This window comes from Crocodylus siamensis, chromosome 9 (genome assembly GCF_052110815.1).
Source record: "Crocodylus siamensis isolate JL-2025a chromosome 9, ASM5211081v1, whole genome shotgun sequence".
Lineage (NCBI taxonomy): Eukaryota > Metazoa > Chordata > Crocodylia > Crocodylidae > Crocodylus > Crocodylus siamensis.
This window is the reverse complement of record NC_143403.1, coordinates 64047721-64066303: the sequence shown is the minus strand read 5'-3', so window position 1 is coordinate 64066303 and position 18583 is coordinate 64047721. Positions and strand designations below refer to the sequence as shown.

Here is an 18583-nt window from a genome sequence, read left to right as displayed (position 1 = left end):
GTTGGTTAAAAGCACAAAGTATGAAGCATCATAATTAGGTGGCAAAGTATAGGTCTCTAATGTATTCTCCCATGTCACACACAAATGGAAGCAATTTCAAGATGAAAAGTTCTTAAGCATTTTCCTCCATTCCATAATCAATCTATATGGAAATCTTTGGTTTGAGTTTGACTAGTCTTGCGCTCTGTATCTTGATGCAGTGCTTTATTTAGCAATTAAAGTTCTAGGAAAATAATTTCTAAATCTCCCAGTTAAAAGAGCATCTGCATACCTGTTTGCTTATGAAAAATGTCTGAAGATGCTAAATTAAAGTTCAGTAGTTAAGGAAAATATACATCCTTTAGTCATTAATGGAGCTGCACCAATATATTGGTTGCAAATCGAATCGGCACCAATAACAGGTAAACTAACATTATCAGCAGTTGCAGTTGTTTGGCCAGTAATGTCACTGATAAATGCCATGTGCACATTGCCAGGAATGCAGCTTGGAGAGCAATCTCCTGCCGGTAAGTCTGTGTGGGGAGAGAAGATTGGGGGGGGGGGGGGGGGCGGCCAAGATGAGAGAGGGAGTAGAGTTGGGGCATCAGCAGCTGCCTCCCAGGTAGGGTGGTGAATGGGACCCAGGGGCTGGGAGCAGGACAGAGCTGTGGGTGGCTCATCCAGGGGTAGCTGGGGAGGGGAGCTGGGTCCCCGCCCCTACGTGCACTCCCAGGCACAGGGGGACCCCCCCTCTCCCCCCGGATTTGTGTATGGGATGAGGGGGGCTACCCCAGCCTCTTACTGGCAGGGGCTCTGGACTAGGACTGCACTCAGAGCAGGCAGGGTGGACTCAGCTGTGTGGGGTGGGCAGCAGTGGTGCTAGGGGGACTTGGGGGGCTATAGCCACCCCAAAATTCACTTTAACACCCCCATAACCAGCGCTCCCAGCACTCCTGCTGACCACCCCATGCAGCTCAGCTTGCCCAGCCTCTGTCCACCCCAAGGGGGATGTGCCACCCCTGGCCCAGTCCCCCAGCCAGGAAGAGCCTGGTGCATCCCTTGGCCCCTAGCCTGCAGCAGGCATCCCGCCCTTGCCCTGTGCACAAATCTAGGGGGGCACATGCCTCCCTTGGGGGGGGTGTGCAGCAGCAGGGAACTGCCCCCTCCCCTGTGCCATCTGGGTAGATTGCCTGTGGCTCCATCCCACTCCCAGCCTAGGGGTCCCATTCATCATCTTGCCTTGAGAGCGCCTGCCCGTGCTCCTGCCCCAGTCCCTGCCTCGCCATGGGGGCTTCAATCTGCAACCCCCACACCTCTTCCCTCCCGTATGCCCCTTGCCCACCCCCAGAGACTTACCAGCAGGGACACTGCTCCCTAAGCTGTCTGGCTGCATTCCAGTAAATTGCCTATCGGATCGGTATTGGCCAGTATGGATGGTTAGCAATCAGTTATTTATATTGGCCAAGAAAAGCTTTATTGGTGCACCCCGTAGTCATTAAGCAACAGGCATTCTCACCTTGTACTTTCCTGAATGTTTTGGCATTGTCAATTCTAACCTCGCCTGTAAACCGCAAAGAAAACTCCAAATTTGTGCCAAGGTGCCCACAAACCAAGCTCCGTTTATTGCCATTTGCCTTTAGTAGTAATTTCTTAATGCTCAACACAACTAGTAAGAAAAGGTGCTAGATTATGTCTAACATGACTAATGATAATATTCTGCATCATATTCCTTGACGGTAATTGCCTTTCTGGACTCCACCTGGATTTGTTGCTTGATTTATTTTTGTCGTCTCTTCTGTTACCTAAGCCCTGAGCGGTAATCTGATTCCATTGGAGAAAAGCAATAAATTGCACATTACAATGGGCCCCTGTTTATTTATAAGCATGCAATAGCCTCGCAAATTGAATCAGGGATTTAGCCCTTGCATGCAAAATGGGTTTGTAGTAAAGTCTTCCACTTTGGTCTCTCCCAGGATGCTTTGTCTCTGTAATTGTTAAAAAGCATCAATATATCCTTTCAATGTAATTGGACCTTCCAGACCTGAAGTCTTCAGTTTGTGTAATTGGAGTTGGAAAACACCTTCAGAGGATCCAGTAGGTAATCCATCTGCATCACAAAGATTGAGGAGGAGGATGTTCTAGGCTGGAATATCTCCAGGGATGTTTATTCTTTACCTTCCCTTGGGGTCTTAATCAGCATCCTTTAAAATCAATGGAATTGGTTTTTTGTTGTCTTCAGCAAGTGTTGATTTGGTGTTTTGTTGCTTCAGCTGCCTGCTTTGTTTATCAGATTTGTCCTTAATACTGAACTTAAAAGTTCACCTTCAGAATTCAAATTTACTACTTTTTGCTTTGTCTTTGCTGGTTAGTGAAATTGTCTTTTTTCCTCAGAGTTGTCTCTTGGCCATTTAATTATTTTGAAAGTTTTAGTGATGTCGAATTTCCATAAGGTTAGAGATTGTATACAAGCTTTATTGTGAGTTTCTCGTCCATACCTCATACAAATTGTTGGTATACTACGGCTTCCCTTCACCTTTCTTGTTGAACCTATTATCCTTTTTTCTCTATCGCTCTTTTACATACAGTGAATTGCTATAGAGTCTAGTACTCTAAAATATTTGTCTTGGCTCTGTTACCTCACATTCTTTAAGTGTATCTATTTTTTTTTCCCATCACCCTTGAAGCTTTTTGAGGCTAGCTTTGTGCCAAACCCTATGACAGGAGGCCAAACAATTTAATTTTGTGTATCTTTTTAATCCTTCTCTAAGTCTAAAACACCTTGATGTCTCAGCTGGAGAGGTATTACACGCCCTTTATTTTTTCATGTCATTTTCTCACTTCACTTATCAAGATTTAGTTTTTAAAATTGTTACCCTCCGAGGGATTCCCCCCTAACTGCTGTTCCCCCTCTAAAATATATTCACTCTTAACATAATGTGGCTAGATTATATGAATATATACTTATTAACAAGGTGAATGTTTAATATTTTACTTTTTAATTGACATGTGTAAGGTCTCATGCACATTCATTGCCATCTATAAATCCCTAAGATGGTTCTGTCTCGTTGAACCCGGTGAATGTAGTTTGCTATATCTCTATTAAACTGATGGATAAAGTACCAGTGCTTTTTGGGTGGTAGACTTTCCCAGCCCAGTACATTCACTTCAAATTGGCAGTAGCTTCTAACATCTTTGCCAAGTGATACTCTGTATTGACTTGTCCCCTGGTATAATACTTACCTAAAGGCTCTGCTTGTTCTTTGTGATGAAACTGAAAATTGGGCACCTCGTATTGACTCTCACGTATGTTCTTGAGTCCAATTTCGCTTCCTGGTCAGCAGCTCTTACTTACCACAGGGCAGTGTTCAAGTAGGTCAGGAACTCCTGACAGGTACTCCTGTAGGATCAGATTTTTCCTAGGGCTCCTGGAGTGCATCATCTTCAGCATGGTGTTATTTTTTTTTCAAAATTTAAAATAAAACCCACAGTAACTATCTGCAACCAATTTGGTGATGCTCCCCAACCAAAAAATGACCATTCATTGCTGACTTTTAGGATGGTTTGATTTCCCTAATGTGCCAGTTTCCAGAGACTATCTGATAGGCATGCTGTTTTCTTACTCTCCTACTGCTGTTACGTATCTGCTGCTGCTCTTCTGCTGGTTCTAAATTGATCTGCTCATGTGGCTTCACAAGCTTAGAAACTGTTAAAATGTGCTGAATTTGGCTGCGGACTTCATCCAGGTCTGATAGCAGCAGTCTTGGTGCCTACTATGGAAAGTGTAGGCAGCATAAGTTTTCATAAAAATCTGTGCCTGAATGAGAGAATCTGAATAAATTGAAATAAGATGCCCATTTGCCCATGGGAAACAAAAATCTTTGCTAGAGTTTCCCATTTTGAGCATGCAAACTGAGAATTAGAACGTGGAATTGGGACACATGCAATGCTCATCACCTCCCTCCTTCGTCCTGACCTGGGACTGAGATGCATAGAGGACTGGAGTCACCTGTAGTACGGCCTCTTGAAGGCTCAGATCGAGCGAAAACATTTATTCACTGTCCAGCTGGTGGCTCTTTTTCCAGACTTGGAAATGAAATAAATCCAATCCCTCGCCTTATGGGTACATGTACTTTGGAAAGAACAAACACATCTGTTAATATGTCCAGCTAATTGGAACGTCCCCAGGCAGAAAATCTTCTGGGATAAACACTGCATTAGCATGTGAGAATATTAAACTAAGTTGTCCTTAAAATCCAAGTTGATATGTCTATTTTTAAATTTATTTTGTGAGCCTTTAGTATGCTGTCAGCCAAATCAGCATTCAGGATTGGCAGAGTTCCTGAAGGAGAATATTTAGGTTTATTCCAAGTTGTTCAAAGTACTGAAATAAAGCTGAAAAAAATCTCTCTTACTTTTTGAAGATCCAAACAAGTAGTAGCTATCCAACAGATACACCCTACAGTTTGGCTCAGTATTCTGGGTGTCACGTTTGTGCCATGCTTTTGAACAATTTTGAGGGAGATTGGCGTTGTTAAGGGAATCACAGCATGAGATGGTGCCTTCACGTGTTTATTTTGGGGTTTTTTTTCCTGAAACTGTTCTAAAGTGGTTTTGAAGAAGAATTAGTGTTTCCCTCTCACTTTGAGCTCATTTTGGGATCACTATGTAAGAAATATTTACTGTAAATGTACTTTGAAGCAGTTAACAGCCAACTGGCCTCATTAAATACTCAGCTCATTATCCTTAGTTTCCCTGCCTGATTTACTGTATACATTTAAAAGAAGCAGTACTAACCATAGGTTGTGTATGAGAATTGACTCTGTCTTCCTGTGATCAGGCTACTCTTCAGCAGGCCAGAGGTGTAGAACAGCTGCTTAAAAGTCTTCAAGATTTTATGGAACAGTAAAGTACTTACCCAGGTTTAAAAATTTCTGAAGTTTTTTAGTGACATTATCTAACATAGTCTTCTACTGTAGTAAAAATAATGTAATAAATTATTCATAGAGGATATAAAACATGTAATTGCATAGTATAAGATTCCTTCATTGTAGCCACTGATGGTAATTCATTTAAACTAAAGTCATTTATTTATAAGATTCCCCGTCTGATTCAAAGAAATGGACATCGGTTTAAAATGTAAGAAAATAGCAGAGCCTTACTCATAATTTTTAACAATTGTACCTAATAGTAACCTTTTCTAGAGAAATGGCTTTTTCTCCATCGTAAAAAGAACAACATTGAAAAGGTCCAGTGTAAGAGCACAAAATAATGAGGTGATTCTCTGCTAAGAAAAACTTTAAAAAAGAAGCATAGTCAGAATGAAGAACATTCAGAAGATATAAAATGTGACGGTATACAATATATGACCATGTTAAGAAGGAACACCATTAAACATGTATGCATTTCCATAATGGAAAACTGAGAGGGCATGAGATGAAACTAAAAAGCATTAACATTAAAATGTGCAAAGTAAAATACTTTGAAATATGTAATAGTGAAACTTGTCACCGGATATAATTGAAGCAGCAAGCTTTAATCGTAAAAGAAGAATATGTTTGGGAATAGGAAGACTGTACATTGTCACACTAGCTAGAATTAAATTACAAAGGGCTTTTAATCTTGTATATGAGCAATGATTACCTTGGTTTCTTTTTATGGTATAGTATTGCCCCACTGTATGCATTAGTGGTTATTCAGATGACATTGGTCAATGTTTTAGGATTTGTATCAGTATTCCCAGTTTAAATATATTATTAAACTGGCCTGTGCTTGACTGACAAGGATCTCATACTGATGTGTGTGTCTTAAGACATGACTGTGTTTCTTTGATGAATATTTTATAAATATAAGCATTTCTAATGCAGTTTCTCTAGTTATATAGTATGTTTTGAGTGACTAGTCTCTCTAGTTCTGATCCTGCACTTTCCCACAGGCAGATGTTAATACAGAGAGCCCTTCTTCATTTAAGTCAGTTAGGATTTGGAGATTGGGTGATTTGCCTTATGGTATCAGAAATGTTTCTTAAATGGCCAGAAGTGCATGACTTGCCTTATTTTACTGCTTAATTTCATGGGCTATTCTTTGTAGAGGTTTTGACTGCTTTTGAAAGCTGACGACCCGCTAATTTGATGCAATCCATTGAGTAAAGTACAGTTTAGGTAGGTACTGTAGCAGTTTGTTCCAAATGAGCTACATTTCAACATCTAACCTCTAGGTTGCCAGTGAATTAATTTTTCTTCTACTGGGCATTAACTACTAATTAGAGGCACTTAAAGATCTCCCCACGTGTAGTAGTTGGAATGTTCAGAATCCCCCCTCCCCAAATACATTAAAATGATATGTTGTCGCATAATAGTTAGTGGCACTGTCAGTGGACCTGCTCAAATCATGGCAGTGGCTCACAGTAAGGGCAAAGGATACTACGCAGGCAAATCTGGCCCCCATTTTTGAGGCTATTTTGTAGCATTAGGTTTATTTCCCGTTACAGTTTGCTTCATAACAAAATGCATATGTAAAGATAGAAGTATGTGCCTTCAGGAGCTTATTCTGCATTTTTTGGATAGAGTTTTGGGTTTGCTAGTTTAAACCATTCCCAGATAATATCTTGTGCATCTTTCACTCAGGCCCCAACAGTCGCAATTAATATTGCAGCATTTACCCCAGTTCTAAACAAATGAATGACACAATATTCTTATGAACGTAGAAACTTGTGGTGTTGAAGATATTTATTTAAATGCTTGGCCTTGAGATTTGTATATTTAAAAGGCTTTGGTATAGCATAATAGTTTCCTCCGTATATGTCCTTTCAAAATTCAGATCTTGTCTTTCAACTGTTTAGATGATCCTTGGGGATTTTCTGGCACAGAAGTAAAACAACCCCTGCCCCCACCCCACATTTTTTACCAGTAATTTAGTGCAATACAATGTCCCCCCCCCCTCCCCCATCTTCATACATTTGATAAGTTGTAGAATTTCTCTTTAAGCAGCAAAGCAAATAGCGCTGTATTTTTTCCTGTGGATTATTGTTACCTGGTGCCTTGTATCAAAAGCTTTTAGATGCAATGACCAGGTAATCCCATTCTGTTCATCTATGGAATTCAAGTTTTTTGGGTAGTGATTTAGTACCATTACGTTCAGTGCTTTAAGGTGAATAGTAGTACTGGCTTTGCTTTTTTTTTTTTTTTTTTTTCTCCTTCTGCTCAGACACTATTACTCTCAGGGAATGTATCAAAAGCATGATGGGAAGCATTTGCTCCAAGAAGGGGCAAATTCCAGATAATCACACCATTTAAATATCAACATGAAGAAATGCATCACCTTCAACAACCAGTGCTACATTCAATGTGTGCCAGAATAAATTCTGTAAAAACAGCTGTTTTACAAAACTATCCCACCTCTGCATACTAACGTATTTATATGTCAAAAAGTTTTCAGGTATATTTGAAACGTGGTGTTTATTATAGTTATGCACAAATCTTCACATAATGAATTGGCAGAATGTAGGTTTCAAGTCGTGTAAAGATAAACTGCAGCTTTGAACTTTGGCAGCATATGAAGGTGTTCCAGCATGTTTCTTTGATTTGTAAATCGGATGGGCAGTAATTAATTGTAGAAAACCTGTGAATTTAAATGTGTCCTATTTCTTGTGTTGCTGAAAACATGCCTAGAGCTTGCCTACTGCAAACGAGAGGGAAATGCAGAGTCTCAGAAATCAGGCACAAGTAGTTTTAAATGCTAAAGCAAAGAACGTGAGTTCAGAATTCGCGCTCTCTTCAGACAGTAGGAAGCAGTCATTTTTCTCTGTCCAAGGATGGGGCAGTGTTTAAAGAGCTTGATTTACACTGCAGAAAAGTAAAATCAGTTAAAGAGGTGGGTGGCTTTCAGGAATGGGGACACAGCTGAGTTCATTAGATGGACCATGTGGGTTTATCTGTAGCCATTTCTCTTCAGCTTCCCTTTTCTTACTTTAATAGACCCCCTTGAACATAATTTCTCTGAGATTTGAAGTCTAGCTCAGTTGCTGCCATTCATCTTCCTCTTAATTATACAAGTTGTCCCTGGGCTTGCCTTCCTTGCACTCAGTTCTCTAAGGTCATGCCTTTACTGTAGTAGCAGCATATCCCAGGCAGGGTAGCCCCAAACCTGCCCCTCACTTGCTTCTTCACGTACACGCCAATTGCAGGATGATGGTTTGGGATCATCTCCATCTCCTGGGGTCTCAAGTGGCCACCGAGAGATAATGCATTTCCATTAGATAGATGGAGGGTGGGGAGTACTTGGGAACAGCTCAGCCAAGATGCCCTACACTACGCTATAGATATGTCTGTCCTAAGTGGTCTTGGCTTTCTTGGGATAATTTCACAATATCTATACAAGTATTCTTTGGTGCAGTAGAAACCACACTAAGTAATTGTGCTGTTATGTTTTAAATGAGTTAAATGAAGTGGTCATAAGAGCACAAGATTTAAAGTTCTGGCTTTTGCAAGTATTTGCCTCTCAAACGTCCCACTGTTTTATCCATGAATTTCAAACATAGCATACAGTATGGCTGCTGTTCTGGTCCTGAATCCTTCTTGTTGTAAGATCTGCTCTTTACCCAAGCAGCACAGACACAGACTTAGGATAATCTTAAACCATGCTTCAGATCTCCACACTTCTCTGTTATGGTCAAGAAATGAACTTTGGAGGCTGGCCCCTCCAACGTTGAGAGAAATAGACCAGGAATAGGATGAGACCAGTCATCTGATTTTCACGAGTGAAAATTACGCTGTTCATAACTGAACACCAATGGCATATTCAGCTCGTGTCTCATAAATGAGGGATTCATACATTTATAATTAATAGAATAACTCATTAACAGCTGTGAATTTGGGCATCTTCTGCCTCTTGAGGGTGAAATCTTCATAATTTTGTTGTGCCTGTAGCACACATGAATTATGCAGACTTTCCAGCTATAACAACGAGGCTATAATTCCAGCTACTGGGGAGGTATTCTGAATTGCTGTTCCTCTAATAATGTGCCAGCAGATATCAGAACTATTGCCATCTCGAAGGTTTCAAATTTTGTGCATGTATGTGTAGCTTTAAAGCGAAATAATAGCGTACATTATTTCAAATTGTCCTTAACAAGAAGCTTGCAATATAAATATAGCTACTATTTAAAATCAGGAAAATGTTGAAGTGGATCTGTGTCAGTTTATTGAAGGGAATATTTTCCTCATCCTAGTAATGTGTAAGGCTTAATTTTGTTAATTAAAAAAGACTTAGGAACAAGTATGTACTTACAGCGGGGGTGGGAAGGGGTATGAAATTAATTGTACTGTAATATCAGCCCTCAGTTGTTCTGATTCTGCTCTTTCCTCCAGAAAGTCATATGAGTATAAAACGTAGACTTAATTTTTCTGCATGGATAGCACACATGGTTTTAATGCTTTTCACAGGCCTTAGTGGTTCACGTCCCTCCCTGTTCAGGCTTGATCATTTTCCAGTTGACCTTGGATGTACTCTGCAACTGCCTTCAGCATGTCTGCCTCATTTAATCAAACGTGTTGACGTGAACAATATTCCTTTTTTTACCCCAGATAAATAAATAACATTACTTGGCACCATGTGAATCAAAGTGACGTTCCACTCATGATGGCAGTACAAAGGAATCCGGTTTTTTTACCATGTACTTTTTCTTCAAACTGTCAGATATGTTGGCTTTAAAACAAGTATGCAAATACGTGTGACGTGGTTGTTTGTTTGTTTGGCTTTTTTTTTTTAAAGCGACGGTGGCCGCCATGTATTACAGCTACTACATGCTACCCGATGGAACCTATTGCCTTGCACCTCCACCTCCAGGAATAGATGTTGCCACCTACTACAGTGCATTGCCTGCAGGGGTGACTGTATCAAGCACTACAGGGGTGGCAACTATACCTCCACCTCCTGGTACTACACCTCCACCTCCCCCAGACGCAGCTGAAGCTGATAGTGGATTGACTTCTAGCACAACCCCCGCGAGGTATGCTATTTATATTTCACAGGAAATATACGTGCCTTTTATAACATTTTTAAGCCATCGAGGCTTTATATAGTGAAATGTCTGGTACCATTGACATGCATGGCAGTTTTTCAAATTGTCACTGGCCATCAGGTTGACCATGGATGAGTTATAATTTCCTGGCTCATTATTGCCACACATATCATCCATTTAAAATATTAAATGTTTCTGTGTGAAATGGATCCCTTTGTGAGGGCATGTTTAATGCACCTGTGTTGCATTAAAAACAATTCATGTGTGATTGCCTATGTTCACTGTAGATGTTTCTAACAACTGTTTTCTTTGAAGCAGCCAGTATTGCTTACAGCACTGCTCTATTTACCAATGTAAAATAACTTTTCTAATACTAGCATATGTGCAGTTAAATTTGCAGAGATTCCTCAGTACTCTACTGTACTTTTAAAACTGATGGGAACCAGGTAGTCGACTGCATGTGTTTTGGGGTTTTTTTGTAATTAGGAACACTCACCCTTTGCTTAAATGAAAATGTATTCATCTCAAAAACATATGCAGGGGTTCAGAGAGTGAACTTGCATATTAAATTGTTGCCTAAGCAAAACTAAGGAAATGTTTGTATGCTGATTGTCTTGTAACATATCTCTTCTCGTTTTCAGCACAATTGCTCCAGTGGTTGCCATTATTCCCCCACCCCCTGATATTCAACCAGTTATTGACAAGCTAGCTGAATATGTTGCTAGGAATGGAATAAAATTTGAAACCAGTGTTCGTGCCAAGAACGATCTCAGGTAAGAACAAGTGTTTTCTTACCTTCTCATTTTGTATCCTTAAAAAATCAACTAGACTACTCTTATTGACAGTGCCTGCATTTTGAAGAAGGTGGTTTTGTGAAGTGCATTTTGTAATTTTTTTATAATAAAATTCAAGGAACCACTTAAAGATAATGCTGAAACATTTACTGCCTAAAACTCAAAATCTTCAAGACCTGCTTCTGAATACATATATCCCATGGGAATTTAGGCATATGCTATTATATTTCAGAACATCAAATAGTATTCCTGTGCCTGAGGTAGTGAGATGGTAAATGATTGTTGGCATTTGCTGCGTTCATGTATATTTTTCACAAATTACTTTTCCCCTTCTCTCTAACAGATTTGAGTTCCTGCAGCCTTGGCACCAGTACAATGCCTACTATGAATTTAAGAAACAGTTTTTCCTTCAAAAAGAGAGCAGTGAGAGCTCTCAGGTAAGTCTGTATGATTGGGGAAAGGGGAGATTACAATAAGGCTTTTCATGTGCAAAGTAGATTTCTGTAAACAGGGTTTGAGGATAAAAGTTGGATGCATTTTATTTCATATAACATTAACACAGACAGTGTGATGTGATCTGATATTTAGCTCCTTACTCTGGTATATAGACAAGCAATTGGTATTTGTGATTGAAGTGAAAAAAATAGAATATCCTGAATCTTTAGATTCACGCAGGGGGAGTCAAACTAGGTGGCTGCCATATGGAGATCTGAAACCTTGCTGGAATTTAGGTCTCGCCATGCCTCACCCTGTTCTCCTTAAGATAGCTCTTAACGTCTTCTGACCCTCTGAGAGACAGTTTAACTGAAAGCGGTTTGGCAGTACTTTCTGCTCTGAATTATGACAACGTGCCCCACACTGTTCTGCTGCATGTCAACTTGTGTGGAAAACCACACGCATGCAGTACAGTTCAAGATGGAGAACTGAGTTACATTTGGCGCATAACTGTCAAACCTTTTTAAAGTAACTTGGTCAAGAGAGAGAAGCTTCCTAGATAGATATAATCTCTTACCTCTGCAACAGCAACTGTCAGCCCTATGCAGTCACTAGGGAACACATTTTGCTGTTAGCTTGGGAGCAAATTCTACCAAATATTCCAAAACCATTTTCTGTTTTTGGAAACCAGATGTACCACTTCTGTAGTATTGGGAAACACCAGTAATTCTACATTGCTGGGTCCTAGACATGGTGAATATACCATCCAATTTCAGACTTTACTCCAGCCTACCCTTCCTTCCCCCACTCCTCTTCCATCAGAATAGACTAATTTCTCATGGAAGAAGGGAGGTAGGTTAGGGGAAGAGTACCCTGTTGCAGACTTATTTGACTAGTACACAGACAGACCACAGGCAAAATCTGACTGCAGTTAAATGTTTAGTAATAGACACCTCGACTGGTGAGCTGGATGGTTGTACAGACTAAGGGAGTTACAGGTTTAATTTATGAATGTACATATTTAATTTTATAATTACTATGTGCAGAATGAATTAGGAATAGCAAAAAGCTCTTGCCTTCAAATCTGCCTGCTTCTGCAGGTTGTTGTAGTCTTAGCCACAATAACAATGCAGTAAAATTGATTAAAGCTGTATAAATTTACTTTATAAATTAAGCAAAAAAAAAAAAGTATTTAAGTGTGGTTGTTACTACCAGTGCTGCTGGCAGTAGCATCATTATTATCAACAACTAATCAGACTACTCTTCTGAAATTGCTGGCAGATTTCCAGCTCTGTGGATACTAATCTTTTCCAGTAGTTTCTGTTAAAAAGACAGAGTATCCAGCATTGTGCAGTGAGGATTAGATGCGTAACCAGTGTGATATGCTAGGTTATCATCCATGCCAAATTGTGTGAATTAACTTGGGAATGCCTCTAAAGTATATAAATTTTGGAAAGGAACAAAAGGAGTAAAATCTCACAATTAAGACATGCTACTAAATAATTCTCTCTGAATGCAGTGGAAAAATTTTATTTTGTGGTAACTGTACTTGCTGGAATAAAAAAGAATTTAATTCACTATAATAGGTGTTTGAAAAAAACATTCAGTTGCAGTTTGCCTAACTGGGGAAATACACATGTCCGTTGTCTTCTGGAAAAAAAAAAGAAAAAGGTGTTTGTTTTTCTTCCTTAGCAAATATGATTTATTATCTGGTGAAAACTTGAATTATCACAAGTGTTTCTCTTCTTGGAAGAGTAGGTGGTTTTGAAATGTGTGTTTTGTATCCTTCTGTTATATTATGATGTACATTTTACAAGAGAAGAATGCTTCATTGTAATGTCATGAATTGTGTTTGTAGACTGTTGTTTTAACAACAGACTTTGGTTGCAAATGTTCTTGACCAAATTAGAGAGGCAGGAACCAATGAAAGTTAGTAATTTGCTATTTTGAAAGTGATATTTAGAAGATACAGGCATGGTAAAGCCCTTAGCTGCTATTCTAGCAAGTTAAATAACATGAAACAGACAACATTTGAGATGATCTATCATTTTCTTGGTCCCGCCCCCCCTCACCCCCACCCCCCACTTCTCTCCACACCTGCTGGTATCATTGGAGAGGCTTATGAAACAAGGATAAAAAAAGTTGATGTGGTTTCTCATTCTTTTTGTAGTTAGACAACAGGAGATTGTTAAACTCTTAGACCTTAAACAAGATGTGAGCAAAAGTAAATTATTTTGTAATAAAATTGACATTTATGTTTTTCAAAAGTATAGCCTCTGAAGAAAAGAGCCTGCATATTTTGTGTGGGTGTTGAGTCTTAGATAACAGATACACTTAAGGTGCTTTAACAAGAGAGCCAGCTGACAACTTTCTGATCCAACTCTTCATATTGGAAAATGTCACTTTTACAGTCTTTTGTCCTATACCTAAAGAAGGGTGCTTGTAATTAAAGCTTGCAATTAAAGAATTTTTCTTTTTGGAAAAATCTGGTTGGTCTAATAAAAGAGATCACTTCTACCACATATTCTGATTCCAGTTTATTGAAATTAAACTTTTCATCGAACTGGTATTACACACTGTATATAGTACTGCATTTGTTTCTTCAGTTCTCTTGCTCTTGTAGGATTAATGTTGGAATGAAAGATTTATTCCAAGGTTTTCTTTTTACAAAGTAAAATAACAAGTACATTCTAATTTAACTTGTTAACTTCCATTAGTTTCTATGTTTGACTTTATAAAGTTATAGAGTAGGAAGAAGCAAGGTTGTGGCTAGTATGGGACGCAGAAATCATCCCATGTCAGGCTTTTAGCCACTCTCCTCTTCAATCCATCAGCTTGGCATGTAATAATTGTTGGTCTCAGCATGATGTATGTATGCCTTTGGCCATCACGAGTATACTGGAAATCAGAAGAGCTTTTAGCCTCTAAGGGGTTCACCAAAGTATTTGCCAGTGAGGTGAACAGTGGCAGCTTTGAAAAAAAGCAAAAGCATAAAAACAATCTAAGAAAGAATACAGGCCTCATATACCTGTTTCAGTCCAGCAACCAGTCATCTTTCCAGATGTGGTCAGAATTAGAGATAAAGGTAGTGGATAGTGAAAAACCAGAAGGCCTCCCATCAAGTGTCAGGAATACTTAATCTCTAGTCCTGCAAATGTTCTCACATCTGCTTAACTTTTTACATGTATGAACTTATGCCACCCGTGATAAAACAGTGATGGCAAACTGAGTCTTTGAGTTGCCATCTAAGGTGCACACACTTAAACTTCTCCTACTGAAAGGGAAACATTTGTAGTTAGATGAAAGAAATTTTTCAGACGTTCCTGTTTGCTGAAAGGAGGCAGGCCTTCAAAATCGTCCTCCCCAGCCACAAGGCCCTGTTAGCTTTAACATTCAAAATGACCTTTACACTCAAGTCTCCAAAAGGCCACAAATATCTGGGGTGCACTGAGACATTGTCATAACCAACTCACTTTTATCACAAATTCTGTCTAACCCATTCACTCTGTTCTGTTCTGTTGTATTTTGCAAGAATACATTCTCAGCAAATAATCTTAAGCCTCCTTTCTCTCTGGCTTTCTTCACTCCTACATCACCTGAAGCTGATACCTACATGGAACTTCTTACCATAAGCCAACTTCTATTTTAATGTCATTAACTCTAGCAGATAAAGGGGCAAGTGAATTTGCAAATCTTTTATTGTTGAAATGTAAACGTAAATTCAGACGACTTTTGTTTCATCTTTAGTTGTTTTACCTTTAAAAGAACGCTATATGTTCTTGTCATAAAGATGGGAAAACACTTCTATTTTTTGGTGCTGTCAAATGTTCAGTATTTCTAAGAGTTGAAGATGATGTTAAACACTTACTTGAATGAAACATGAGGGTTTTGTGTTGTTTTTTTTTTTTTAATTTTGTTTTACTTTAGAAGAGGAACCTTCCAATCTCATAGTTTAATGACTGTAGGTAAATTTAGTTTGCATGGATGGAAATAAATGGAATGTGGTAGGAATTGACTTCCCCAAAACCTCTGTTATATTATTGTATGACGTGGGAAATCTCTAATTTGGTTACATGTAATAGAGCTGGATGGAATACATTTGACTATTTTCACATGGCTGAAATGCAGGGCTTCATCAAAGCCAAATTTTTTTGTGTAGACATGTTTCAATTAAGTTGTTTCCTTAAAGCTTGTATATATTCATTTTTTTTATTTTCAGAAAATAACTGAAGTAATTAATATTCCTAATCTTTTTTTTTTTAAAGGGAGTGGCTCCATCAGAAGATGTTCCAGCAGATTCTTCTGGTGATGCACCAAGTGAATCTCAGCTTCCAGAGGATCAGACCTCTGAAGATTCATCTGAGCTTGGTGCTACTGGAGCTTCAGCAATTAAAAAAGACATACCTGCCACTAAAATTATCAGTGATGGCAAACTGGTGAAAGGTAGGTCGGTATCGCTATTGAAAGCTGAAATGTTCTTGGTAGGCACGTACTTGAAACAAATCCACAATTAGCCAGGAAAAGACTTAGAATACATTAAAATAAAATGTATACGCAGTCAGAAACATCAAAACGTACGGAACTGAATAATTTAATTCATTTCTTACTCTGGCATGTCAGAAGTGAGATGGAAACCAAAGGAGGGTAGTAACTTCAATATCAACATTTTAATTTCAGAATTGCTTACCATTGAAAACTAATGTGTAAAACGCAGTGACTTTTTTGTAACTTTACCTATTAGTGAGTGCACACAAGTTTAACTTTTTAGATGTTGCCAAGTTGCAAATATAGAATAAACTTTCAAATAAATCTTTCTTGCCATATCTGTGGGCATCTTTTGTTTTTTAAACCAAATTAAATTCTTCAATTCTTCTTCAATTCTTGTCCATCTCTCTCCTTGATTTATTTCTGTGATCTGGTAGTTAAAGAAGCAGAAAATCTCAGATTTGTCGTGCATGTGTTGTGGTGGGGTTTGGGGGGCGGGGATTTGTTTGCTTGTTTGGTTTGGTTTGTTTTTTTCTTTCTTCTCTCTCCAGTTTTCTTAACTGATTGTAATCCCTGGACAAAAAAGAGCTATAGTCTTATAAGGTCCATTCTAACTATGTCAGATGAGTACTTTTAGAAAGTGCTGTGTTCTTGTTGAAACAGGAGATACTGAAGGTATGATAAGACCCAGTATTCAACTATTGCTATATTTCCATTTATTAAAAGGCAGAGCCTTGCTGAGGGAAAGATCTGCTTTAATTTTAGATAAGTTATAGTAATTTGAGGACAGTAGTGAAATATACTTGAGGCCATATCAGAGTTCAGCTGTACTGAGTTTGATGGTAATTTATTTCCATTAAAAAGGCTACATGGATAGTTTCATAGTTAGTAGGGTCAGAAGGGACCTGAGCAGATCATCAAGTCCGACCCCCTGCCATGGCAGGAAAGAGTACTGGGGCCAAACGACCCCAGCAAGGTGTTCATCCAGCCTCCTCTTAAACACCCCCAGGGTAGGAGCCAGCACCAATTTGCTTGGAAGTTGGTTCCAGATCCTAGCCACCCTGACCATGAAGTAACGCCTCCTGATATCTAGTCTGAATCTACCCTCTGCCAGCTTGTGACCGTTATTTCTAGTCATTCCTGGTAAGTGCTCAGGGGAACAGGGACTCCCCCAGTGCCTGCTGGTCCCCTCTGACTAGTTTGTAACAGGCCACTAGATCCCCCCCCCTCCTCCTCCTGTGGAGGCTGAACAGGTTCAGGTCCCGTAGCCTCTCCTCATAGGGCCTGCCCTGCTGCCCCCTGACCATGCGAGTGGCCTCCTTTGGACCCTCTCCATGTTGTCCACATCCCTCCTGAAGTGCGGTGCCCAGAACTGGACGCAGTACTCCAGCTGCGGCCTGACCAGTGCCGCATAGAGAGGGAGGAGCATCTCGAGCAGGTCCAAGGAGGTGAATCTGTGGATGCATGACAAGGTGCGGTTGGCCTTCCTGACTGCATCCCCACACTGCCGGCCCACGTTCATCTTGGCATCAATGATGACTCCAAGATCCTTTTCTGCCTCTGCACTGACGAGAAGGGAGTTCCCCAGCCTGTAGGGATGGTGCTGGTTCTTCCTCCCCACATGCACCTTGCACTTGTCAGTGTTGAATCCCATCCTATTCTTGTCCGCCCACCCCTGTAACCTGTCTAGGTCCAATTGTAGCCTATTCCTTCCTTCTAACATGCCCACATCCCCTTGCATCTTAGTGTCATCGGCAAATTTGAACAGGGTGCTTTTTACCCCCTCGTCCAAGTCACTGATGAAGATGTTGAACAGTGCGGGCCCGAGGACCGAGCCCTGGGGAACCCCACTGCCCATATCCCTCCAGGTCGAAAATGACCCGTCCACCACCACTCTCTGGGTGTGGCCCTCCAGCCAGTTGGCGACCCATCTGACTGTGCAGGTGTCGACACCACAGTCCCCCAGTTTCTTATTAAGAACAGGGTGAGAGACAGTGTCGAAGGCCTTCCGAAAGTCCAGGAAGACGATGTCCACTGCTACCCCTGCGTCTAAGGATTTGGTGACCTGGTTGTAGAAGGCCTCCAGGTTGGTCTGACAGGACCTGCCACTAATGAACCCGTGTTGGTTGCCCCTAAGCATAATCTCCCCTGCTGGCCCCTCGTGGATATGTGCCACAATAATTCTCTCAAAAAGCTTGCCCAGGATTGAGGTAAGACTAACTGGCCTATAGTTTCCTGGGTCTTCCTTCCTCCGCTTTTTGAAGATGGGAACCGCATTGGCCCTCTTCCAGTCCTCTGGCACCACACCAGAGCACCACGAGTGCTCGTAAAGCCGTGCCAGGGGTCCCACAATGACCTCAGCTAATTCCCTCAGTACTCTGGGGTGGAGATTGTCTGGACCAGCTGATTTGAATACATCCAGTCCCTCCAGAAGTTCCCTGACTAGATCCTCACTAACCATTGGCCTAGGTGTGCCTCCCCTGGGGTTCAAGGGGGGCCCAGAGGGGGAGTGGCTGTTCCAGTCCCTGCTCAGGAAAATGGAGGCAAAGAAGTTGTTAAATAGGGTAGCTTTGTCATGTGGTGTGACAACCAAATTTCCTAGCATGTCTTGCAGGGGCCCCACATTACCCAGTACCTTCTTTTTGCCCCCTATGTATTTAAAAAAGGACTTCTTGTCCTTGATCCGGGCAACTAGTCCAAGTTCCATCTCCGCCTCGGCCTTCCTGCCCCCCTGCATCCCTGAGCAACCACAGTATAGTCCTCCCTGGGGATGGCCCCTCCCTGCCATTGGGTGCATGCCTCCCTTTTAGCTAGGAGACATTCCTAGATGCTTTTGGTGAGCCATGGGGGCTTTTGCGCCCTCCTGCCCTCT

General features: G+C 40.6%; 1 protein-coding gene across 10 annotated transcripts in view; it reads left to right on the top strand.

Annotated features, from left to right (window-relative positions):
- SFSWAP (splicing factor SWAP) overlaps positions 1–18583 on the top strand; it is a 97980-nt gene that overhangs the window by 26301 nt on the left and 53096 nt on the right. For all 10 annotated transcript variants that reach the window (XM_090061968.1, XM_090061966.1, XM_090061971.1 and 7 more), the window contains 4 exons: positions 9748–9985; positions 10639–10770; positions 11135–11228; positions 15492–15669. In XM_090061968.1, the coding sequence (XP_089918094.1) occupies positions 9748–9985; positions 10639–10770; positions 11135–11228; positions 15492–15669 (642 nt within the window). The remainder of the gene's footprint in view (positions 1–9747; positions 9986–10638; positions 10771–11134; positions 11229–15491; positions 15670–18583) is intronic.